This window comes from Corapipo altera, unplaced genomic scaffold (assembly GCF_003945725.1).
Source record: "Corapipo altera isolate COAL_440 unplaced genomic scaffold, ASM394572v1 0, whole genome shotgun sequence".
NCBI classification, from domain to species: domain Eukaryota; kingdom Metazoa; phylum Chordata; class Aves; order Passeriformes; family Pipridae; genus Corapipo; species Corapipo altera.
The window spans coordinates 25,873,260-25,899,659 of NW_020884872.1; the positions used below are offsets into that span (position 1 = coordinate 25,873,260).

General features: G+C 39.0%; 1 protein-coding gene across 2 annotated transcripts in view; it reads right to left on the minus strand.

The window, feature by feature from the left end:
• Window positions 1-206: 206 nt before the first annotated feature.
• GRTP1 (growth hormone regulated TBC protein 1) overlaps window positions 207-26,400 on the minus strand; it is a 33,277-nt gene continuing 7,083 nt past the window's right edge. Inside the window, exons 3-8 of one of the 2 annotated variants that reach the window (XM_027642505.1) lie at window positions 25,633-25,791; window positions 19,878-20,002; window positions 18,055-18,151; window positions 3,073-3,245; window positions 2,768-2,953; window positions 207-703 (exon numbers count right to left, since the gene is read on the minus strand). In XM_027642505.1, the coding sequence (XP_027498306.1) occupies window positions 614-703; window positions 2,768-2,953; window positions 3,073-3,245; window positions 18,055-18,151; window positions 19,878-20,002; window positions 25,633-25,791 (830 nt within the window). In that variant the 3' untranslated portion in view covers window positions 207-613. The remainder of the gene's footprint in view (window positions 704-2,767; window positions 2,954-3,072; window positions 3,246-18,054; window positions 18,152-19,877; window positions 20,003-25,632; window positions 25,792-26,400) is intronic. The other variant, XM_027642514.1, reaches the window with a different exon arrangement.

Sequence of the window (26,400 nt, forward strand, 5' to 3'; positions counted from 1 at the left end):
GGTGCTATCCACAGTAGTGTAGGGAGCATAAGAACCCACAAATTGCTGATCTCTCCAGTCTTCTCTCCCTTTGGACAGAGATGTTTTGGCCACGAGAGGGCTCTGTAGGGACAAGAAAGCAATTCCTGGCTTCCTGGCCCCAGTATGGCTGGAAATGGGCCGGTGCCAGGAAAGAGATCACATATTTTACTCTCTTTACACCAAGAAACAGGTTCTGACAAATTAAATTACTTTATTTTGTACAAATGGTAGTGGTGTCACAGTTAATACAGTAATACATAATTTCATACACCTATTTTTTTCTAATATTACAAAATGCCCTGGGACTTTTTTAAAAGGAGGGTCCTGACATTGATCACATTCTATACTCTGAAAACACTTTAATCCTTAAAAAATAAAAATAACACACCACCACAAAACACTAACAGAACCACCACTTCCAGTTATCAAATCTGACATACAGTACAAAGTGTTAACACACTTACTTGAAAGGCAGGAAAAATTGGTCAAGTGTCAGTTAACTCATGGAAAGCTTAAAGTGTGCTTTAGTCAGTGCAAATAGAGGAATGTGTCGATTGCTGTAGAATCTGACCACCTGCTTATATCTGGTGAGTTATCCCTGAGAAAGCAACTTCTCCCTGCAAGTCTCTCGGAGTTTGTTGACTGTTGCCATGGACAAGCTTCCAGGGTCTGTGAATATTTTCTGAGGGTAAAAGGGGAAAATTCTTAGTTAAAATGCTGGCTTTGGACAACGTGCTAGAATTCTCACATAATTCTCTGAAGCATGAAATCCCTGCTTTGATGTCCATGCTCTGAAAATGCTTTCTTGCTGTTTGGCCTTCCTGTAGCAGGGTAACATCTTCATCTACTCTGATGTAAAGACATGGTAAACCTGCAGCTTGTAACAACTGTTGCAAGTCACACAAAAGCAGCAATACAAAATCTGGTTTGAATGTGTGTCCAGTTAAAATTATTTTAGAAGGCAGTGGTGGTGGTGGTGGAAGGCAGGCATATTTAGAACATATTAAGCTGTCCTGGGTACTGCTACAAAGCCCCAGTGTACTTTTAGTGTGGTGCTGGCAGAGGTAGCTCTGGCTCTGGAACATACATAAACCAATATGTTTCTACTGCAAAAATCGGTATTGATCCCTCGTTATACTACCTCTGCTCCTCTTCTCTACCAGGCTTTCCAGGGCAGTAATGTATATGGATGTAGGAACTTGATGCATTTCAAATGCCATCACACATCTGCATCTTGTTGCTCAAGAACAATACATTTGTTTCTACTTCTTACCTAAAACTTCCAAGTGAACAAAACTGTGAATCAAGCTACAAGTTTATGTACTTTAATCTATAGTTAAGATGTGTGGGCCCCTTAGTTCCCTGGAGTTGTTAAATGACAGCTCTGGAAATGAGATTGTCATTGAACCAGTTCTAAACAGCTTTTTGGTGAAAGAGCCTGCATTGCATTAAACTAAAGACAAAGGTTCTATTCGGGGGAGAGGCATAAAATACTCAGCTGTCATTGCCTGTATCTGTACTACTGAGAAAAACCCCAAACAAATCCAAACACAAAAATGCGTTTCAAAGTTACAGAAGAACCTAATGTAAACTGATTATTTAACTGTCTTCAAAGCCCCCTTACTACAGTAACTAACACAGATAAAATAAGTTGTTTTATTCAGGATAACTGCAAGAAAAAGGTAGTTGATTTTCTAAAAACAGTTGATGTAAAATTTAACATAATTAAAGGGGGCAAAGAAAGTCCTTCAAGGACAAATGGTAGTATCAGCCTCTGAATTGGTGTTCTCATGGCAGTTAACATTTAATAAAAAACTCTTATTCTGAAGTGTTTATGGAATGGGAAAACCCCTCAAACATCTCCCTTCTGAATTCAAGCTGTGATTTGTTTTTCTCTTACTCCTTTAATTAAGAGACTCACAAACACCAGTAAGATTAGCTTATTTTTCTTCTATATGAGCAAAAATGAAACAATATAAATGACATCCTACTACGACAGGCCTATGCACAGACATCTGATATGAGCATGGAACTCTTGGGTGGTAAAAGTCATCCTCTGGGATATAGTTCTGTGTGCACTTAGCCAACAGTGCTAGATAGCGGAGCTGACCAAGTGATTTATGACAGATATGCTCCTGTTACTTTTTGCAGCTAACCTCTTTTACGTTTCCAATCTTCTGAGTTAAGCTCCAAATCTAATGTTTTATACCAATTTGGCACCCACTGTATTAATAATTCTTAGTGTGCAGATTGTCATAAGACTTACACACTTCGTGATTTTTTGTCTGATAACTTGGTGCTGCGGTTTTGTTCTAAACAGAATGCTTTATATTCTGGCACCACAGGAGTTTATCAATGCAAGTTTAAAATGCACTTTGTGTCTATTCTACAATACTCTACTGCAATTACCCTCAAAAAAAAGCACAGGAACACAATCCATAATCCACTGAAAAATGCACTAAAATCATTATTTTCTCATCAGACTTTCTGCCTTAACTGGTAAAAAGGGCAAAAAGAATATTTTCCCCAGTATGACAAATAATGTAAATGGATTGCTGTATGTGGAATTACAGAATAATTATTTAAGACAAGTTCTTAGAACGGTTTGAGTTTCTTATGTAAAAACGTTCATCATTGTTTTGGCAATCCCAACAGCTACATTTCTCCTAACTATCTTGCTGAATGAAAAACATTTAGGTCAGTCTTGGGTTTAATTTGGAATAACTAAAAGCTGCAGAGAATTTACCTGCATGAAACTGTGACACTCTGTTACAAATGCTCCTTTGGTGATCTGCTTAAATTTTTCACAAATGTCAGGGAAATTTGTAGCTTCCAAAATAAAAGCTTGGTGTTGTTTAATCAATGTTAAGGCCACACGGAAGATGATCTTTGACCCTTCATAGAATAAACAATCCCATATTCGGAGCACAGTCTGCAGGAATGGAGAGAATTCAGATTACAGATTGACTTCCAGTAGGTAATTATTACTAAAGCAGTACAAATGAAACAAGATGGAGTGTACAGTAAGAGAACTCTTATGTTACCAATTACCTCTACTGGAAGAATGTCAATGAACAAGCATATAAACCAGCGTGACACCACTAGGGTCCACATGACTCCGTGTCTTTCCATCAGCTCTGCCACTGCTGGAACTTTCATTTTCACAAGTTCTCCAAGGACTTCCTGATCAGTTTTCAGACCCAACATTGCAGGACTGTAATAATCTTGGAGAGAAGAAACCAAAATTCAGGAATCTGTGGACATGATCTTTTCATGCAATTGAAGAGAATGTTCTGTGCAACCGAGTGTATAAAGGCACGTTAAGCCTATGAATCCCAAGGTGAAGTAAATTAAACCACACCATGGAGATCTCTGCATTATGGTCATACAGTGCTTCTCTTTCAGCCAAAGCTGATCTTCTACACAAACACTTCATTCATGCCTACTGAAGTATCTTCTTTCTCTCTGATGTTTTTTGGCAATTTCCTCTTCCTTCCCAAGGAAGGATAATCTAGGTAGTTTTTAAATATTAGTAAAAGCTTTGTAGTTTAAGATAGCAGTTAAACAGTTCAGTATAACCACCACCTCCTTCCCATGTTGGGGGGTGATATGGTTTGAAGCTGGCTCCCTGCCAAGTCTCCAAACCTTACCACCAGTAGTCGTCGTCCCCCCCCCCCCCAAACCTCAGGAAGAAGAGGGAAAAAAACAACCAACTAAGAAAACCCGAAACAAGAGAGACAGCTAAAGTGATATATATAAATATATTTACACTTATGTTACAATTGAAATATATACAATTAAAAATATATACAATTACACAAGGGAAGGGGAAGGGGGAAGGGAAAGGGAACAAAACCAAAATAAATTATATATATATCCCAATCAGTAGCCCGAGATCTAGTAACTAAAGAGTTAGCAAAGAAATATCCCACCACTCTCCCTGGGACAACCGAGAGTCGCTCCTGGACAATCGCCGGCAACCTCCGCCTCCCAAGGTCGACAAGGCCTTACCAGGCCTCGCTCCCCAACACGGCAGACTCAACAACAGGGAACCTGCCCCTCCAAGCCGCCGGAAGGAAAAAAAAGAGCGAAGGCCTCTCCTCCTTTCTTCTTATAATCTGGTTTACGTAAAAATCGCAGGGAATACTGGGTAAATCTGGACCCTTCCTTGGTTACAAACCGGTCACCAAGGAAGGCCTAGCCCAAACCACCACAGGGGGCTGCATAACTCCCAGTCCACACAATACCCAGACAAGTAACAAAAAAACCCCAAATAAACCAAGTCAAAACGACCTATAGCCTTTAGACTGGGTCCAGTCACAAACTGGAAATGTGAACTTCAGGATGTGTCAGCTGTGCAGGAGTGCTGAAGGCCAGGTACCCCTTTTCCTACAGTGTGACCTAGCCATTAATTTAGAAGTTTTCCTCTCCTTTCTCCAAGCCACAAAAATCCCACTTTTCACAGAATAATTCTGAAAAGAAGTGAATGACAGATCCCTCAGACAACATCTCCTCCTGCTTAATTTACCTGCAAGACAGGGATTGAAACTAGACCTCCTCCTACTCTTCTGGTCACTGCACTAGATCAGTAAACTCACGATAACAAGAGAGTACACTGGTTGTCACTCCACAGCCTCTTTGTCAGGGTAAGCATTTTCATTTGTCCTGTCCAAACTGCAGAAAATCTACAGGAGCTTTTAATGGCGCTATGGAGCATCACATTCAACCTTTAGGAATCTAGCTCCATCTGGGATTCTTTTCTTTGTTCCCACTGAAGACTGATGTGTAAAACTCCTCTACAGAGTTAGAGTCACTGCCACTATATACATTCCTTTTAACCATTTGCCTTTCAATTGCTTGTAGGGAAAGCTCTGAGAGCTAAAACACAAGTATTCCCATGAAAAAGTGTATTAAATCCAAATGGAGTTGTCACACAACTACCTCAAAGCCAACACAAAAACCTCTCTTTCTCCATATGTTGTGTTAGTGTTATGCTCATTGTGAACTGGAATGCATTCATCAGCTGAGTAGACCTTTTTTAAAATGCTTCTTTATTGTAAGTGAAAAACTAATCACATCTCAAGTAACAAACTACAAATAACAGAACCTCTCCTACCCCTCCTCCTCTTCTCATACATCCACAAACAACTATTTTTTTTGTGCTCCTGAGATGTGTGAGCACTTAAACTTCTTCAAGTTACCACTGCTGAATGTCCTCCGGAGGAAGGACAACAGCCCACTTGCTCTCTGCTCTGCTGCAATCATCCGATATGTGAAACCAACAGCAGCTGCTATTTTTAATTTGTACAGCAAAGCAAATGTCAGGATCTCAAGAACACAACCAGACACCTACCCAGCCTTCTGCGCACTGGCAAGCAAAAAGTTAATAGACAGGCAACGTGGATGCATCACTCTGTGGATTACTGAAGCAGCCAGGAAGCTTTGGCATAAATTAAAATTTCGTTCAAGTCTGTTAGATTGTACTGCTGGACAGAAAGGAAAAAAAAGAACTATTCATCTATCTGGGGCAGCCTCCTGCCGTTCCTCGTGCAGCAGGAGCGGCTCCCATGTGCCCGGGGACACAGCACTGCAATGTTCAGCCCAGCGCCGCTGGGAGGAGTGATTAACGATTTATGCAAATACCAGTAACTGAGTAGCAGGGTTCCTCCAGGATATTAACTGCCACTTCACAGCAGAAGTTAGGTTAAAAGAATCTACATCCAAGACATTCTTACATGTAATTATTATATATTAATTGTAGTTACTTTGGGTATTATTACACATAATTAATATGCAATTGTAATTTTATATTTTTTGCTGTATATACATACATAAACGTATGTATAAATTTTATGCATAAATGTATGTATATAAAGTTAGCTCCTCAAATTAGGAAAGACACATTTTCAAATCCTTCAGAAATATTTCTGGAGGACCCCATATTTGTGCAAAACTTACCCACAGATCGTTTACAAGGAACACTTTTCACAGTCCACATCTGGTTTCACTAGGGAAAGTGATTCTGTAACTTGGTTCAGTGCCAAAGTGCTTGGTAACATTTAACCTACATGGCTCTTCTATTCCCTTCTTATTTGCTAGAGATTCCCAGTCACTAAGCCTTTGGGAAATGTCCCCTCGGCAAAAATCCTGCAAGTCTCACTTGTTGCAAATGCTTCACTGTGTGCCCTATTTTCCTGATATTTTATAATTGCCTGCTCTGCCCAGAGTCTCTCCCTGAAGTCAAAATATCCTTGTTTATAAACAAGCCTACACAAACCAACTGTTCCTTACACCACAAAACTGTTTTCACAAGATACAGTGCAGTATTTTTACTCACCTGCCATCAGAACACATTAGTTTTATGTTCCTTCCATATCTTGTCTTACAAATTACTTGAAATTTCTAGATTTGCATGATCCACATTTAATTAGCATCTTAATTATTTTTCCCTCTCAACAATCTGGCAAAATACTGAGCAGTTGATGACCCAGAACTGACCTGAGTCAGTAACAGCTCCTAATCTGCCACTTACTAATTAAAAAAAAAAAGTAGGCTAATTATGTTGTATATCTGTTGAGGTAGTTTGCTTTATAGGAAAGTCCTCTGACAATATCTTATTCCCCTGAAAAAACACAAAGCCGGATTGCTTCCTTTTGTTCTTCAAGTTGTCAAATGGAAGTGATACTGTTATTTTTTAGGTGACCACACACTACATTACTTTTCATCACGTCATCTTCTGGAAGGCAGCAAATACTGTATTATCAATTATTATTGTAATTACTAAATTCCTGAAAAATGTCTATATGAAAACTTTCTCAATTTGCAACTGTGCTTTTTCAAGCTCCTTTGTGTGTTGCTTACCCACATGCACCTGCTTTGCCTAGTCCATTGTTCTGACCACCTGCCTATGGATTTTGGGTGCCTTGCAAAGTTCAGGAGTGCAGTAGAGGGCAATGTGGGCAGCACCCTGCATGGAATTCACCCTTCCTCATCAAAGTCCTGACCACAAACAGCAGCACCTCTGCTGAGATCATCATGTTCTTCCTCTTGGAGTCAGGCAGCTAACAGGAAAAGACGGATTCACCAACTGCCAGGTACTTGATTGCTACAGTATAACACACGTGACTAGATGAAGGGACTTTTTTCCTTGTTCAAAAGGCTTTTTGTTACTAACACTGCACTGTGGCATCCAGTCACTGAGCTGGAAACTTGTTCTAGCTCAGCAAAGAAATATTCCTTAAACTACACTTCACTGTCTCCCTGTCACAGTAATTAGCACCTCTCTGAATCCTACCAGGATGTCCAGGACTAAGACATCCCTGTCTGCTTGTGCTCCAGACAGTAATGAGATTTGTAGGAAATAAGGATAAAGCTTGTAGGGACTGTATGACCTTGTTCTCTGATACAAATAGATTAAGAGCTTCCAAAAATAAAAGTTTAAGAAGCAGGACTCTTGTAGAGATAATTTAAGGCTATAAGTCAGAGCCGCATCAGTTAAAAAAAGAATGCTTCAAGTCTGTTGTGCATATGTCAGGTTAAATATACATACTCCTACTGGAACTAAATTCTTAAGTGTTACAGAAATACCCAAAACAAGACCTCAGCTCTGCTGCTTATCTCCCAGCATTTCTAACTATTAGTTCAAGAGCTTACGTAGCCCAGCCTGAGACAGAGTGATTTGTCTTGGTGATCCAAACCAAACTGAAAAATTAAAAATTAGCTGATTTAACTTTTCTCACAATCAAAAGCAATGTAAAAATGTTTTATTCACAAGAATATGTTTATAACGTCCATGAGAGCTGTTTGTGTGTGATAATGAGGATGATAACATTCTCTATCCTCTCCAAACAGCAAAAATAGTTTCTTTTTATACCATGCAACATTCAAAAATGTCTCTTCGCTGGAGATGCACATTACCATTTGCTACCAGACTTCACTGGAATCCAGAAGAGAGAAATAGAGCAGGCCTAAGTGCTGGCAGGCAAAAATCAGAGATTTCCAGGAACAGAATTGGCCAACTTCATGAAAAGCACTTAGTTCTACATCTTCTACATTTGAAGTCTAAACGGAAGCAGATTCCACCATGTGCATTTGTGGGGGGAAAAAAAAAAATCTTTTCTAGTAATCCTTCACTTTAAAATGTACCATTTTTCATGTCTTCTAAGTATCTACATCATGAACCTGGTGTACAAAGTTGAACAACCTGCATTTGGGAAGAAAACACAAAACCACAACAGGAAAAGGAGGAAACCCAAAAGTACTGCCAATTCCTTCTGCAGTATCAGGCCAGAGTGACCCCCTGAAGATGTCCTGGCCAGAGCAATATCCTGCAGATACGTGGTTAAATGGCAAGATAAAAACTCTTCACTATGTTATTTTTAAAATACAAGTTCCTAATCCTCCGAGGAACTGGAAAAAAAAAAAAAAAAAAAAGAAATTCAAACCCAAAACAAGCTCAAGCAATATTTTATCTTTTCCTTCATCAAACCAAGCTGACCCAGAACTTCTGTCCTATAGTACTGAACTCACACAAGAACCAGCAGTAGCTGTGTCATTCACATTGAGATTACACAATATTTAGCATAATAATATTTTGATGGATAACTTACTATTAATACCTTTTCAGCAAGCACAAAAAGGCAGTGGTTTGTTGTTTCTACATAATCCCATCCCATCTGCCTGTATTCATCTTTTGCTTGTGGTCCCAAACTTGGAAAATGAATCCTTTGGAGCAGAAAGAGCCCTTTGGTTTTCCATTTCCATTTCACACATCACAGGGGGGGATTCTGAGCAGATGTAGTAGCTACCTACCCCTTGGAAACTGAAGAAGGATGCTCTTTAATTAGGAAGACAATGGAAAGATGACATCCTTCCAGACACTGCAGAAGGCAGAGATGAAATACAAAGAAACAAAGACTTCATACGTAACCTCTCTGAGAAACAAACTGAAGTTAGTGGCAGGTTCAAAAGCATAAATGAAACTTTAAGACACTAGTTACAGAGAATGAAACTGGCTATGTTAATTATTTATTGACATACTAGCTCTGTTATGTGCTGCTCAGTAGAGACATTTGCATCATTAAAAACTAGTCCACTTTAAAATTATAGCTACCAAAACGCTCTCTCATACCTTAGATACAAATCTGAGCAAAATACTATTGGGCCAGCTCTCCTCTCTTCCCTCTCCACATCCACTACCACTGGAATTGCTCCTGTTGTGGAGCAATAACAGACACCAGGGGACACAAGGTATTCCCCACTCAGTTGTTTCCAAACAGCCTGGCCTGACTCCAGTCATTGCACTCCCTGAATTGTGCCTGCCTGAAGAGCTGCATGCTTTGGAGAAGTCTGCAGCTTACTGGGCTGACAATAGCCCCAGGAGCCAAGGCTTTTAATTCACATAACACTGACAGACTTATCACCAATTTCCTCAAATAGAGAGGAAATTCATGAACAAGCATTAAAAACTGCAATTGCTTATCAGGCCTGTTGAGAAAACAAACTAAAAAAAAAAAAAGTTTACAATTGTACAGTGAGTCTTAATGGCTGATGACTTTGACTGAATAAGGATTCCTGGTTTTGTGCTTTTTTAATTCCTCCATGGGATTAGGAAGGATATTATCAGTTTACTGCACTGACAAGATTATTCTTAACACCTCAGCACAAAACACAGCATTTATATCCTCTCACACTTAAGAATAACCCCAGTGCTACATTTTCTTCAGCTCTTTACCAGAACACTGTAGTCATGCCATAGGGACCACTGAGCACATTACTTCAGACTAGGACAGAAGCAGGCACCTTAAATTGAGAGCTGGACCAACACATACAGTTCCAGCCTGGTATTGGAAGAGGGAAACCAATCCAAGACATCCTTTACTCTGAAGAGAAGGGGAATGAAAGCCACAATCCTCTTACTTAAAGCTAACAAGAGAATTAATTTAAATCATGAAGCACCAGGTTTTCAAACTATAATAGGAACAAGTTAGACTTCTCCCCTAGCCATAAACTGGCAGCTTAGGAAAGCACTCAAGTCTTCTGAACATAAAACACATGAAGCAGGCAGGGTTGTATTTCCCAGGCACTGCTCTAAAAGTAACAGTCACTTCTTGTACATTTAGGTGGACAAAAGTTACCACTGTACACTGCACGTAATTTTCTTCATTTCCTTTACTCTCAAAGCACATCTCCTTCCAGAAACACATTCCTTATGTAGCCAACTATGTTGCATGTGCATTTTACTGTATCTTGGAAACAACATCAAAGCCTGCTGTCAATGCTTCTTCATACTAATACATATTTCAAAAAACCCAACACTTAGTAATAGAGTTGAGCAATTGAAAAAAAAGCAACCATGATTTTGCAGTACCTTAAGTTGAAAATATAATAAATCCAGAGTAACCACATCTTAACTCAGAAAAAGCCAAAGGAATCCTTGGATATATTAACTACTGAGGAGAGGGTATGTCATCTCTGTATATGACAATAGCAAAACTGAGGTTAGAAAACTGCATCCAGCTCTGATATTCACATTTAAGGCAGGAAGTTGAAGAAGTGGAAAGGACATGAAAGAAAAGGTTATAAACACTACTAAGAAAAGCTGGTCTCTGTAAGGAACTTTTTTGTAGAATTTATACAAGAAAAATGAAAAGCAAAGTCGACCACTTCATAGAGAAAACACATGAGCCATTATGGGCTTTTCAGTATAGTAAGAGAAAGTCTTAAAAAGAAGTAACACCTACAAATTAGGACAAGGCAAATTCCAACAAAAATATAGCAAGGATTTTTACTAAGAGTGATTTATAGTTTGAGTACACTACTAGCAGTGGTCCTCGGGTCTCTCTTTCAAACCAATGCTAGGACGTTTCACAAAGACAAGCTCTGGCCAAATGAGTCTGCTGCAGAGGCACTCAGAAGGGTTTGGAAGGGACCTTGCAAATATCTTGGCTTGGCCTTGAACACTTGCAGGGATGTGGCATCCACAACTTCTCTGGGCAACCTGTTCCAGTGCCTCACTACCTTCTGAGTAAAGAATTTCCTCCTAACATCTAATCTAAATCTCCCCTCTTTTAGTTTAAAACCATTCCCCCTCATCCTATCACCATCTGCTCCTGTACAAAGTTGCTCTCCACCTTTTTTAAAAGCTCCCTTAAAGTACTGAAAAGCCACAATGGGAGGGAATTACTGCTGTTTCCTCACCTGGCTTCTTGTATAGCAAATCCAGTTACATTTCCAGTTTTATGAGTCTTGGTATTTTATACACAGCTTACTTCAAGCATATGAATACATTTTACAGGAATTTACAAGTTTAAACACAAAACTGTATATTAGGATCTGCACTGAGCATGTATAACCCCATCATACATCTGTCAGCAATTATATTATGCTTCTTACTCTCAAAGTGACTTATTCAGGAAGTTTCTATTATTAAAATTATAATTGAACATGCAGAGCCCTGGCTGACCATCAGAAAGCAAACAAACAAACAAAAAAACCAACAGCTATGTGGAATGAAATAAGCTACTCGCTTTGGCTCTGTGCCTTTGCTGTGTTAATTCCACAGGTAAAATAGCACAATCCCTCTAACATGGAGATGGCTCTGTCAAAACTACAGTCACTAACTAAAACTAAAAACCAAAATAGAACATTCCTTCAACATGGCTGTTCCAGTAAAATATAAAGCATCCATTAAGAAAGCCTTGTGCTGCATGCCAAGGCTTGGCCACTAATTGGTTTTTACACATCCAAATAAAAGGTGACTTCTTCTCCCAAACTTACACTTCTGTGTTTGTACCACTCTACCCACATTCCTCCTTTATATGCAGCCAGGGAATTCTGCCTTTGATCAGTCCTGTAAGATTTCATCCAACAAGTTATTTTGCTGGTAGCTTTTGAAAGGGATGAAACTTTGATTTACTAGGGAGATAAACCTGCAAATACCACTGCCTGCACAGAGAGCCAAAGGCTGTAGTCCTACCCAGAGTAGCACCACAGGAGGCCAAGTGAAGATACTTCAAGTTCAACACAGTCAAATTACATCAGTAAGCGGCTTGCTCATCAGAAGGAAAGAGGCACACTTTTTTGGTGGAATAGGTCCTGCTTCCAGTGTAAATACAGCCATAGCAAGGAACATGATGTTTTTAAACACTATGGGTGCTTTTGCTGCATGACAAACTTAGCATGCTTCCTCACAAAATTAAGGCTGACAGCATGTATGCTCTTCTCATATACAGTTTCAGACAAAACTGTAAGATTTCTACCCAGCCACTTAAAGCACACCTACTAAATAATGGGATTTTTCTTTCATTCATGAGGTTTGTGACTGGAGGGGAAAAAGGGGGATATGATACATAAATTTAATAAAATATTTCAAAGGTATAAATACATACATAACTTCGAAGAGAAAAAAACCCCACCAGTTACTCATTTCCTGCTTGCTCAAGTCTCACAAATCTCCTAGCAGTTTAGATTTGTAAGTAATGAGCATTTCAGGCTTATCAAGGTTTCTAAATACAGGCACATGATTCCTTCAGTCCACCTTCAGCTTAACAGGACACTGCAAGCTTAATTCCTAGGTAAATTTGACTGACCTCTAATGTTCAATGATTAATGCTCTCATCATGGCTGGTGGTTAACACTAAAACATGATTAAGTCCCATATTTCAAAGTTCCTAATTATTCAGCCAACCAGCCAAACATTCCTGTCTCCTAGTAGTAGCTGGACTAGATGTTGTGCTCCAGAGGTGTGCACCACTTCGACTTCACAGGAAATCACAGAGGAACTCTAAGGATGAGCAAGAATTCTGCCAACTCATGGCCCTGTAGCTGACTGGTGCCAGAGGAGGAAGATAAGCAAACAGCCCAGAAATGATCAGTCTCCTGAAATTTTCTGGGTTGTTGGGGCTATAAAAAAAGCTTGGTTACCAAATTCTACTTTGCAAATATGATGTTGTGCATGTCACACCATAGCCTTGCAAGGAGTTTTCCACACCAAAAGCACATGCCTGTGGTGCTCAAGTCTTCCCTGTGAAAGGACATGCTTTTTGTCACAACAGTCCCCACTGCAGGCTGCAAATTCAGCTCAGTTCAGGTCAAGCAGTCATTTTACCCACACAGCTAAATGAAGTGCTTTGTGTGAAACAGTTCTGCTCCCCTTTCAAGATGCAGGTCTTAAAAGACAGCTGCAAAGCCAGTTCTGCATTCTGAGGTTCCCTGGCAATACCCAATTAAGGTATTTAAATAAATTAAATATAACAAATACATGTTTAACTGCAATTAAAAGCAAAGAGTCTAAATAAAAATACTTCACAGGTTAGTACAGCATTTTGCATTTCTCCAGTGGTCCTTCCCTTCAAACCTGGAGGTCTGTATCATGGGGACTTAATGTTGTAACATGAATCACTCAAAAGAGAAGGACATACAAGAGTTTGATATGTAGCTATGGTATCATTCAGTTAAAATATTCATGTCTCTATTCATTACTATGCCTAACCCTCTTGTGCAACAGTACCTGCAAGTCTCTGGCTGATACAATTGCAAACCATAGAGAACTCAACAGAAATGTGTTAGATAACCATTATCTCAGCATGCAGACATTTGCCTTAACCAGCAGTCACTAGGCTACCCAGCAAAGTGACACCTTGCTTTGCACCTTATGTCCTTGCAGATAATGCCAGTTAGTTCCCTGCAGTCCACTACTGTAGTGACTATTTCATCATTCACAACTCTGTTCTCATTTTTAATAACTGATAAACAACCAGGCAGTACATGTGGGTAAATAAATTTTAAAACAAAAGGCTAAAAAGCAGCTGGCTAAAGGAAGGTTGTCAGACTGATCCTTGAAGAATGCTAAACCTCATGTAAGATTTTTATTTAGAACACTGGAAAAAAAGAAAAAGCTAGTATTTGTGAACAATCCCAAACTAAGAGATACTGTCCAAAGCTAATACATGAGGCCCAACAGAATAACAGTGAAAAGACTGGAGTAAGAGACACATGATATTTAAAACAACAAGAATGTGCAAATAAAGTTTAGTGAAAAGGTGTTATGAATTCTTATACACTGTGTAAAAAACATGTTGACAATGAGAGAGGAGCAATAGCACATGCATTATTACAGAGATCACAAATAAAAACCAAAGTGCCGCAAGGGAAGAAAGGAAAGGGAAGTCCTACAGTTCTCCTCAAATAAAACACTTTCTGCTGTGAAAAGAGCCACTGCACAAGGCAATAGGTGATTTTCCACTGAAAAAAAGAAAAAAAAAAAAAGAAGGTGCCATTCTGATCGAGTTTCAAAAAGTAATTAAAAAAAAACCAATTCTGATCAAAACTGGAACAAGCATGCAAAATAATTATTAAGTTAAAATGGGAACAGAGAAGAGTTTCACACAAGAGAAAAGTTTGACTGTTGTAGCTTAGTCAGAAAAAACATAAAATTAATTGACTGTACCCTACCAATACATGAAGAGCAAGCACAAAAGGGGACCTTTTCACCCCCAAAAGTCAGCACTGACACAAGATTAAAAAGGATATAAAATTGGCTGTGAACAAGCTAGTGCAGAAATCATGAGACCTCTCTAATCACTGGAGGAGCAATCTACAACAGGTTTTCAGTAACTTCATTATAATAGTCCAGTAGACTAATTTTAGCTTGATAAAACACTGCTGCTTCCAGACTGAGAACCACTGCAGGGAGGTGGAGAGAGGGGAATTATTCTGCTATATATAAGCATAACTGACATGCTAAAGTGAGAACAAATTGTCAAGTTTTTCTTCTCTTAAACTCACCATTTAATCACAAATATGTAAGCCATGATAAATATACTCCTTAAATTACATCCTTAAGTACCACAGTTAAAAGGTCTCACCTACAGGGTACTTTCTAAAGCAACCTCCCCAGTATTTCCTCAACAGAACATAAATTTCTCAACGAGAGTCAGAGTAACAAAAAGAACAGAAACATTAGAGCTATGTTGACTACAAACTGCACGCACATCCACTCTGAGTTTGAACTGAATCCATACTGCTGCTTGTGGGCAATACTGTCTGCTCCAGCCATCTGTTTGAATGAGCCTGGGAATAAAAACAAGCTTGGTAACACCCAAAACTTCCGTTTAAACAAATAATTCTCCCCCCCCCCCAGCTGCATTTAAATGATATGCTCCTAATCCCTCCAAAACCCTGGCCGAGCAGCTGACAGGTTGTTCATGAGCTTGCCTTCAGGAGAATCAAGAACGTTCTGGCCTCACCCAGCCATACCCAGCAGTGCTACATTCAGGCAGATGAATGGCATGCACGCAACTCCACACACCAACAAACCAAACCCCAATTTTTGTTGGCTCTCTCTTCCAGCTGTGCTAACTCCATTTGGATGTAACAGAACAATTCGGCCAGAAAACCTCTACTGATGGGCTCCCATTCTCTGTCACTTCCCCAGAATGCTCCCATCTGTCACACTGTGCATTTTCCAATCAATGACATTGATCTGTGGCTGGCTCAGCTCATCGGTTGACCAAAAGACCACTCTCAGCATCAAGGTACTGGAGCGGCTGTTTAATGTAATTAAACGTGTGTGGGCAGGGGAGGGAGCATCCATAAGGACACTGCAGAGGGCAGAGGATGGTTTTCTAAACTGTCCTAAATCATCACTGGCAGCAACAGGACACACTCAAAAACAAGGACATGACCTGGAGGCATATTTGATGCAACGACAGGGGGAAAACATGGAAATTATAATGTAAACAGATCAAGAAAAGAGCATCCACAATGAAACTAATGGAAAAAACGTTGGCTGATCGAACTGTTAGCATCCAACAAAAATTATTGCTAATTTTCCCTCTGAAGATATGGAAAATATACAGTGCTTCTCTGCTTTCCGAACCAATATCTGAATGGTTTTAAAACTGAAATGTGCCGTACTTTGCACTAGTAACAGAAGGGTGGTAACTACTTAGCCCAGTAAGTTTCTTTATTGATACAGCCTGTCTGATTCTCTCTCTCACATATGCACACACAGTATTTCACTGAAATTATGCCAATTATCTTATCCATCATGGTTTTAATTTTAAAAATACACAAATCAAGGACGATATAGGAGGGTGGTGGGAATAAAAGGGATAAAAATAAAAATATTTTTTAAAATATTTTTTTCTTCTCATCACCAATGCCGCTTGCCTAAGATAAATTCAACAACTAAGAAGGAAAAATAAGAGCAACTTTTGTCACTTCAGTATCAGCAAAGCACAGAAGAAAGATATACAAGAACTGAAGGTTTTATGACAAACTGAGTTAAGTCCCCTACTAAAAACAACGAACGTAAAATTCTGACTCTACCTCTCTTGCCTCAAATAAAAACATATAAGACTACTGAGAAGAATAACAGCAAAAGTTTCTACACATCACAATGAAACTTGCCTCTTACTGAGGGCCTTATCCTTCACACAGTGGTGTAAAAAAAAACATCCATCCATGTCAGCCAGTTTCAGGTCATATGGCAGACAGCAGCCCCATCTCCTACCTGTTTGCGCAGCTTACAGCTCTCAAGGCAGAACAAAAGCAACAGACAGTTGATTTCTTTAGACTATGTTTATAGCTTGAAAGTAAACTTTAAGGCTGCAAAATGTCAAATATTTGCAGATTGATCCAACAACTCATAGCACTCTCTGCCTCCCTCTACTTTTTCAGTCTGGAAACAAAGTCCACCCACCCTGGTCATTCACAAGGAAAACACAAGTTCCTACGTGGTGGATTCAGTGTAAAAGATAATTTCTTACAGTCATTCAAAAACATGAAAAGACTCTCTCAGCTCTTCCTCCTTATTTCTAAAAGACCTTTCTGTTAATAAGAGAACAAAAATTATACCTTTTTTTTTGTTTAAACTTAAACAAGAAAAGAAAGAAGGAAAAGCAAAAGTATCAACCTTGATGTCCTTGACCAGCACTTAGTTGACAGTATAATACTGAATTCCACCTCCAACCACTTGAGATAAAGATCTGTGCAAAAGCAAAACTGGGCCAATAAGCAATTAGTCTTCCATTTCCTATTAGTCTTCCAATTAGACTTTCCACGTACATTACAGGTGTAGCTGTAGTCAGTCCTGTGCAATGCTAATGGAAATTCATGATGAAACCATTCTCCCTCTGTAATTAAATCTCAAGAAAGAACATTCCCAAGTGTATTTTATAGGATATAAAACATAGCTGTGCCTGATGCCTTTTGGTTTTAAAGTATCTCACCTGTGCAGTGAGGTTCAGCTTACATAGTGGACAAAACTGATTGTATAAACACCTCCTGCAAACCCAGAGATCCAGGGAAGGGAACCCAGAGAGCTACTGAACAGACCAGATGCAGATATTGTCTATAGCTTAGGGTGTGCTGAATTTCCCTCTGGACTCTATTGACCAGCCTGGCTAGATCACCATGGATTGTAACAGAGCCTTAACAAGAACTTCCCATACAGACAAGGATTTTGACATTTGTTTGCTTTGTTGCAAAATCACGGTGTAAAGTGTCCAAGAATTTTCCACTCAGAAGAGGGAGACACAGCAGGGACTACCACCACCTTGTCAAAAACCTCTGAAAAAAGCTCACATTGCCTCCTGCCAAGCCACTGGGAATTCCTGCTTCAGGCTCGGTGCTCAAATTGTGCACATCTCCCATCTTCGCTCTGCTCTGCCACCACTGTCTGTGTGTTGTGTTACATTCCTGCAAACAGAAGTGCCAAATCCCAGACAACTTTCCAAGCCCTGTTCCCCAGCTTCATACTGATAGAGGAAGACACCTACCTAACAGATACAAGTAGGAAGTGAGAAGACAGAGTGCAAATTAACAAACATAAACCACTGCTTCAAAACTAAAATCTGACCAGAAAACATGGGCAAATTTTGCCTGTGTGCTGTTTTTCCAGGACCCTAGAAAAATCTTCAGTCCAGGAGAGTCCACTTTAACATCTAAACCCTCTAAAACTGGAGAAGAATGCAAAAATAAAAGCCAAGGTCCAATATATGAATACAACTATCTATGTTTTTAGCATACCAGGCAATATTCTTCCAATAAGAGCATCTAGCAACCAAAAGGACTCCTCTTCATTCTTTGTAATAAGAATCAGGTATCCAGCAATGAAGTTCATGCCCTGAAACAGAAAAAAGGGTTTTATGTACACATTTAACAGCTTCCAGTTTATTTCTTTTGATTAAGGGCTAAGTTACTGCAGTTCTACAAAGTGTGCATATTAAGTAAAATCTAATAATGGAGGCCACTGGTTGAGTAACCTGTTAAACCTGCATGACAACAGCTAACAAGAATTATTAAAAAAGATCAATGAGAGGAAAATTAAAAGTTTAGTAGTCTACACTTTACTTTCAATTTTTATTTTTTTTTTTTGTAATTCCAGAGCCCTGGCCCAGTGTAACTGAAAACTGCTTTGATCAGAACCAAAACACAGCTGTATTAGATGAGCAATACAAACACAACACACCTCACCTGCAGGCAGACAGTGAGGCTACAGGAGGAGAATGCCTGACTCAAACACTCTTTAAACTTGCAGTTCCAGCAGCTTTTACAAGCTGTTGCTGCTTAAGTCATCCAAAGGCTGTCTACAAATCACTTGCTCTAGTACATATAATAACTCTTATCCTCTGAGGAGACCAAACACACAAAGAAACCACATAAGGTTTTTTTAATCTTCTTCTTCATTAGCCCATTAAAACAGTTAATGTACCAAAACATTTTAGGAACAATTGGACATGTACTTTGAGTAGAAGCTACCATGGTTTAGAAGTTGTGTATGTGTTATGTTGTGTATAACCACCTCTACACAGGAGCCTGACACTTGCAAAAGTCAGTCTTCACAATTCTACCCCTTCTGTTATTATAAAAATATTAAAATTATATTTTAATAAATACATCTTACTGACAATAATAAAAATCACTCATCTTTTGCAGAATGGGAGTAAACTGCTTGGGATACACAAAAAGGTTTTTTTAGTGACTTCAGTGTAGGTTTAAGTCCCTCTAAGTCTCCTTCTCTCCAACTTTGGAGCACTTGTATTTACTGTACTAACTTTCTCAACTAACAAGAGGGATATGTTAGCACACATATCCTTGCTGAGGAAGGGGAGGAAAAAGGAGAGGACTTAAGTGAACTGAAAACATGTTCTGCTTATGACAATTCCTGCTTCTTAACGATACTTAAAGACAGACACTTTTTTTCTTGACTGTCAGACTGTCATGAATCAGCTTTTATCTTCTTTGTGTCCCACAGGAAACTTTGCAGTACTTGACAGTGACAACAGAAGCTTTTTTGAGCTGCCATCAAAGCAGTATCAGGTTGAACTTCAAAGAAATTTTCTTCCTACTTGCCTTATCTATACTGGGAGACTGGCACCAAATAAATGCTACCAGCTCCCAACTACATGATGTCACATTAATGTTGGTCTTTCTGTATTTTGAAAAACATGACAGTGAAAACAAAGGAAATTGAGATCTCATGATGCTTTGTACATACAAAGGACCGTTTTGGGAAAGATGGCAGGAGGGAGGAAGTGGCAAAGGCAAACTCACTTTCTCTTCCTCTCCAAAGCAACTAATCTTGGTATAACCATGCATGATAAGATATTTATTTTGCAGCTAACAAGTGGAGCCAAATATGATCAAGCTAGCTATAAAAACAGCCATGGAGTAACTCACAGGGATATTTGAATTTGCCTGAAGCAATTCATACCCCACTCCCCTTCCCCAGGGCAATTTTAAAAACAGAAATAGTTTGTGGATGTGCTTCTGAAAAACACATATTCAAATGGACAAGAATAATTACCATACTGAAATGCAGTACTGTCTAAAGAACAGTGATTACATACCTGACAGTATCCTACTGCTTTATTATGATGCCCATATGCCACTAACACATTGTAGAGTGCATGCTGCAAACATGGATCAGCGGTTTTGCGGAATTTTACATTATCTGGAAATGTTCTGTTCATGTCTAGACAAAAGGAAAAAAGACCAAAATTAAGAGCTGTTCCCTCTTTCACATTCCAAATAACTTCTACAGCTCTTCTGAAGTACAACTGAAGCTTCACTATGGTGCATTGAACTGTTGTTTGGGTGGATTTATTTTAAGAAACAGCTTTACCTCCATTTTGGCTAAAAGGGCACTTGCATTCAAGGATAATCTATTCCTAGAAAGAATAATCCTATTAGTGTACAGAAACCAATTTCAAGCAGGCCTAAAGAAATTCTCCTGCAGATTGGACTCTCTCAACATCTGACTGTAAAGGCTTAAATGAAAGCAAACTAGGTATTTAAACTGACAGGAACAAAACATGCCAAAGGTATCAAGTCAAGAGGCGTGAAATGAGCTGCGCTTCTGTGAAAGTATAGTCTCCTAACAAATCAGATGAACTTGCAATTGATTTATTCATTGAACTGCTACCAAACAGTCCCAAACAGCTAAAAAACCAGCCCCGTTCCTGCAACTGGTGACTTCCACTTAAAAATCACTTTTTAAAAGTTAATTTTTTTCCATGATGTGACCATGAGAAGAGTTGTCTTCATTGGTGCAAGACCATAGAGAAGGAAAGCCATTTTTAATATCCAAACAGCAGAGCACATTCTTACATGCTTCAATCTCAGTCCTTACCAAGTAAGGATTATGCAATTACTGACATCGCCAACCATTAATTTCTTTCAGACCTAACCTGAACAGTAGGACTAATCTCTTCTTACAAAGGTCTAAAAATTAGACATAGAAGTTTGAGCTACTCACTCCAAAACACCCTTTAGTTGTTGGAAAGAAACAGGTAGAGTTAATTTTTGGCCTCCTTCAGTCTATAAGGGAGAACCCAAGGTCACTAGTCCAGACTTGTGCATTTGATTTTTGAACAGGATTTTTCTCCCCAACTTAAACTTCTAAATGTAACTTTGGAGATTTTCAAAACCCAGGAGTTATTAATAAAATATGAATAGTTGCTTGGGTTATATTTAACAACAACAAAACTAAACTGGGTTAAAGTTAAAAACAAAATTCAGGAACAGTACCTCTGTACAGATCTCCATGTCCTAAGAATTATCATTTCTTATCAGCCTTTTCCGGCATAAAGGAAGAAGTCTGTTACAGCTTTGACACAAAGTTTAGCTGGAAGCAACCAAAGGAAGAAAGCTCCCCAAAATCACGAGGAGTGTAATGGAAGTCACAAGCATTAAGATGTTGTCACACTAATCTCTATTTCTTCCTTTTAAAGTGAACAAATAATTTACAAGAAAATATTTCACTTCACCTCTCATGTGACTGAAAAGAAAAACACAAGGAAAAAGACAACATTTTAAGAGGACCTGAACAACAAACAGTTACAGGATAAATAGGTTTGTTTTGTTTCTTCTTGGTAGGAATAGCAGCATAGTATTTGCATAACAAAAATTCACTGTTTATTAAAGTGTATTCTGGGTGCTACAGAAAAGACTAATTTTAACATTTTAGCCATGGCTCTTCTCTTCAGCTATACAGACCAAGGGTGAGGGGGAGTACGAAAAGTCTGTCACATACAGAGCAGAGACTACTCAAACTGAACTCATCTGTCATTTTACAACCTGAGGAAGGCTTCCAGTTGAGAGAATCAGCTCCAACTTGCTTTCTGATTGCAGAGTGTGTTTTTCTCACAAGGACTGGGGGAAGTCTTCCCTAGTTTTATGAAGGATTTAAAATACTCCTTTATATTTAGTAACAGTATTTTAGTTTAGGGGGAGGGGACAGAGAAAAACAAGATAAAAGAGCTAGAAGGTTTTATCCTTAACAGAAGATATGGGGCATGGTCTCACAGGTGCACACAAACCAATACTGTAAGACAACGGTCAGAGATGACTCGCAGCAAATGGCAGGAGCATGCAAGAGCTGTTCATTTGGCTTCAGCACTTACACACACTTTACTACACCTGTTCCAGAGGAGACTTCCAAACACCACCTCCTCATGCTCTGCACAGCCTACCCACCTACCCTCTGACCTGTTACCCACTAATCTGCTTCATTCTTAATAGACATTGGTGTCCAAAGGAACACAGCCTCAAACTAGTCCAGTTTGGGAGGGGGAAAGTTATATATTAAAAAAAATATATTAAAAAATATATATATTAAAAAAATTTGCAATTCTTTTCAAGCAAGGAAATGAACATTAGAACTTTATACTGCTAGATAAATCCCATCATGTCACTGTGTGCAGATCTACTGTTTATAAACAACTTAGGTACAGGAGCACAGAATTAGGACGAAGGCCGCAAAGAAGGCCAGATATGTCTCAAACTCTGCAAACATCAGATAACCTGAGACTAGGAAAAACATTCTGAGGAAGTATCACTACGCACTTTACTCATCCAGTTCTCCCTTTAGCTGTTCTGGTTGACCAAAGAGCAGAGGAGGCAGCCATTTGGATATGACCTGATATGGCTCCTCTTACAGAGAGCCAGAAGACCTCACACTGCTATTCCCCTTCCTCTTGCATGGTTAAATGCCCCAAACTCATGTGAAAATTCCCAACCTTCACTAATTGTTTAGCATTCAGAGAAGCTTATTAGTGCTTTGATAATAAAATATTCCCTGTCTCCAGTGAAATGGCAATGACCATTGTTTGAATTACTTTTTGAACCCATCACGAACTCAACTAGGATCCTGCAACTATCATCACACAGTCAGATCCTTATGTCAGCAGTCACACAGCACAGTACAGGCTCAGAGGACTCTCTGATAAATATCAGACCTTGGGTTTCACAACTCCTCCTCATGAAACACATAAGTGGAAACGCCAATATTAGCTGTACAGACACATCTACTCTGAAATTCAATGGCCCAGCCTAAGGGGAGATTACTGCAAGGAAGACATGACAACTTACCCCCCAGCCTTTTTGTAACCAGGACATAACTTTGAATTAGAAGGACAGCCACTTTTTATCCTGCCAACATCATTTCTCCTACTAAACTTTACTATAATAGCACATGAACAACAAAGAATAGTAGGAATGCATGCCCTTCTAAATGTGCACATAAACTAAGACATGAAAATTTCCATCAAAATTTAAAGACTTGCATTCTCCACACTCTTGTTTTTATGCTTGGAATACGAAGCCTGCTCTCTCCTATATTTCTCTTTCAAAAAAAAAAAATGTTCAAACAGCAAATACTATATAAAAAAAAAAAAAGAAATTAGCAATACAGTTCATCAGTTAAGAACCAGGAAGTTAAAGGGCAAAACTGGTGAAAGAGCAGATTAAAGATTTAATTAGCTGAAAGACTTCTGTTGCTATTACTAATCAGACTTTTCTTTAAAGATTAGACCACTTCTTTACACAGTCTACCTTGCCTTTTTTAACCTTATTATACCCCATTAAAGACTCTCCCATAAGAAAACCAGTCCCAAACATACATGAATATTGTTGGGAGCTTCTGGGCACGTAAACAAAACAGGACACACTTTAAATTGAATTTGAAATTAAGTCTTTCACTGACCTTGTCCTCCTGCCCCTCCCCTGGAAAAAAAAAGTGTTGTTGCTGTTCCCTTGTTTTTAAACCACAACACTGTGCTGGGCTGTAACTTTACAGCCAGAATGTGGGACTAAATACAGCACATTTGTGTGAAAATTTTGGAAACTGCAACCATGAAAAGTGAACAGCAGTAGGATTCCACATCTTACCTTAGTCTACTGTTAAAAACAACTACAGTAATGGGAAAATAAGAGACAAAACCAAAATCAATGTCAGACAATAATTCAAACTGAAACAGTTCTCAGCTAAATTGCACTATAAAATTTGCACACTCATCAGGAGCACCGAATTCATTAAATACATTAAACACAAAGTTTCCATTCACCTTAAGTACTTTCCTCCTTCCATCACTTCTATGTTCAGGTTGTTTCTTCCTTTCTAAAGGGAAATCTACCACTCTGGAGTCCAAGGTCCTCATTTTATTTTTCCCCCTTCGATAAAATCTTACGAGCTCTTTTTCTTTACATTTTCCCTCACTTTTAATTTTCTCTTCTGCAGTTTTCCAATCAATGCAGTAGTTCTTCCAAAAGCCTATTTCCTCAACAGTTCACAAACAGATCTTTATCTTCTTCCAACATTTTTCCTCTCCCACAAAAATATTTTTATTTCATTTTAACCTGTGCAAAAAGCCACCTACTGACACAACATCACCCTTCATGTCTTTGTCTAGTACTGGAAAAGAAATCATTTTCAACTCTGCTGCAGCGATTGTACCTCAACTGAATAGTCTGAACCTTCTCCAGGCCCTTACCAAGGCTGACTTTAGAAAGTCATCTTAGTAGCTCTCTCTGTATTCATAGTTAGAACTCTACTGTTTCAAGTCCTGAGCAGGACATAAGGCTGGCTAGTCTTCATATTCATAGGAACGTGAAAGTTTATGCTCCTAAATGCCTTACTAAGGCGTGTAGTCCCAAAAGCCCAAAGTGCTGCAGGGAGAGGCAGAAAAAAAACTCAGCATAAACCGAAAGTGTTCAGATGATTATCCTAATTCAAATAAAAATCCATACAGCCCAAACTTTAAATACCTGGGTTTTGCAAGAAGAAGAAGACAACAACTGTACCTGCCATTCTAACCAAACCACCTCAGCATTGTCCTTGTCTGGAGCGCAGCCCAACCTCTTGACTTATTAACTGGGCAATTCAGCCAACATCAGCTTCTCTGTAAAAGCTCTGCTGTAGCAGGTTGACTAGTTTCAGGACAAACATCAATTACATCAAACCTCTACTTCCTTGCCCTTACCTGCTGCCTCTTTTTACTCCCAGTGGATCAGTCTAAGGTCTGGTTGCCCTTATTCCCTGTCACCAGAATTGGCCACTGATCAAAGTTCACAGAAAGCGCACATGAAACTGGATTAGTACAGGAGGGGTGTTTCACCTCCTCCACTTCTCCCAGGGATTTGCATTTAGTGTTTAGTATTTTGTGTACCAGGTGGATTCCTCCACCTGTCATTTTATCAAATTCCCTCTTAAACCAGTTCATGCTTCTTCTAATCTCTGCAGCACAGTAACAAATACCACAAGGCAGTGATATGGCAAATTTCATTGTATCCTTGGTTCCTAAGTTACAAGAAACAAATAACAATTGCTCCCCATTCATCCTCTTTGCACCATTTATAATTCATATAAATCTATTAACAGCTTTTTCTTAGCAGTCTTTTTCCTCAAGCTGAAATCCTAGCATATTCCACCTGCCTCGTATGGACTGTGTACCACACCTTCAACAATCCCTGCTGCTTCTCCAGTATCCTACTGGAAAAGAAATATGGAGAAACAAACTCAAAGGCAGGTCTCATGGCACAAAGTTATAACTCTTCAATCACTTAGGGACATAATACTGTTTTCTAGTTTGTTCCTTCCCAAATAATTTCTAATCTTCCTTAAATGCATTCCTTAATGCTTTTAAACACATGATGAACCTGGAGAGATCTGTGCTGGTAAAGAGCTTATGGCTAATCTAATTTACATTAATTCAGCACTTAAACCACTACTACAGAAACATTAAGTTTTCCATGACATAACTTGATCTCTAACATTTAGGACATAGGATGGATAACACAGATAAACTGTATTATCAAGACAATAACCTGTTTTGATTGCTTCAAGCAGCTTGTCATTCTTCTCTCCTTCAAGCAGCCTGTGGTAATATCCAGGGTTTTGTTCCATGTTGGTTTGGGCCCCACTCACAATCATCCAGATCAATGCACGGTGTTCATTGGGGATGCCTTTCCTGATATATCTCTTCACTGCAAAACAAGAATTTTGGTTTTGTTTGTTCCTTTTTTAAATAAACAAAAAAATCCAGCTGTATCATTCTTTTGGAAATGAGCAACCAAAAGTTAAGAAGTCATAGGAAAACTCTTGATTAGAGATTACTATGTTTTCTTTCCTATGCTACCATTAAGGACAAGCATTTACTTCTCAGCTGCATAGTATAGTTTAGATTCACTACTAAATTCCTGTCACTCAGACTCCCCACACAGATCTCCAGACTCCGGCTCTCCTTTCTCCTCTCTTCCCCCACTAGAATTTTTAATCCTTTCCTCTTCTTCTTCCTTTCTGGATGGAGACTTGAACAGCAAAGTTTGCCCTTGATCTTTGTTCTTTTTCATTCAGACAAGCACTGATTTTTCCTACATTACCAGTGGCCTCTGACATGACAGCTCTTTCCCTTTAGTTATGCTCTAGTTTCAATCGCTAGGTTAACTCACCCCAGGGTTTCAGCTTAGCATCTCACCACTGAAATCATGGCTGAAACTGAGGAATATGAAATATGTGCCTGCTGTTTAAATAAGGACCCCTTGGAAGAACTGGAGATGTGAGTGAGCAGCAGATGATTTTTCCTGGAATAACCG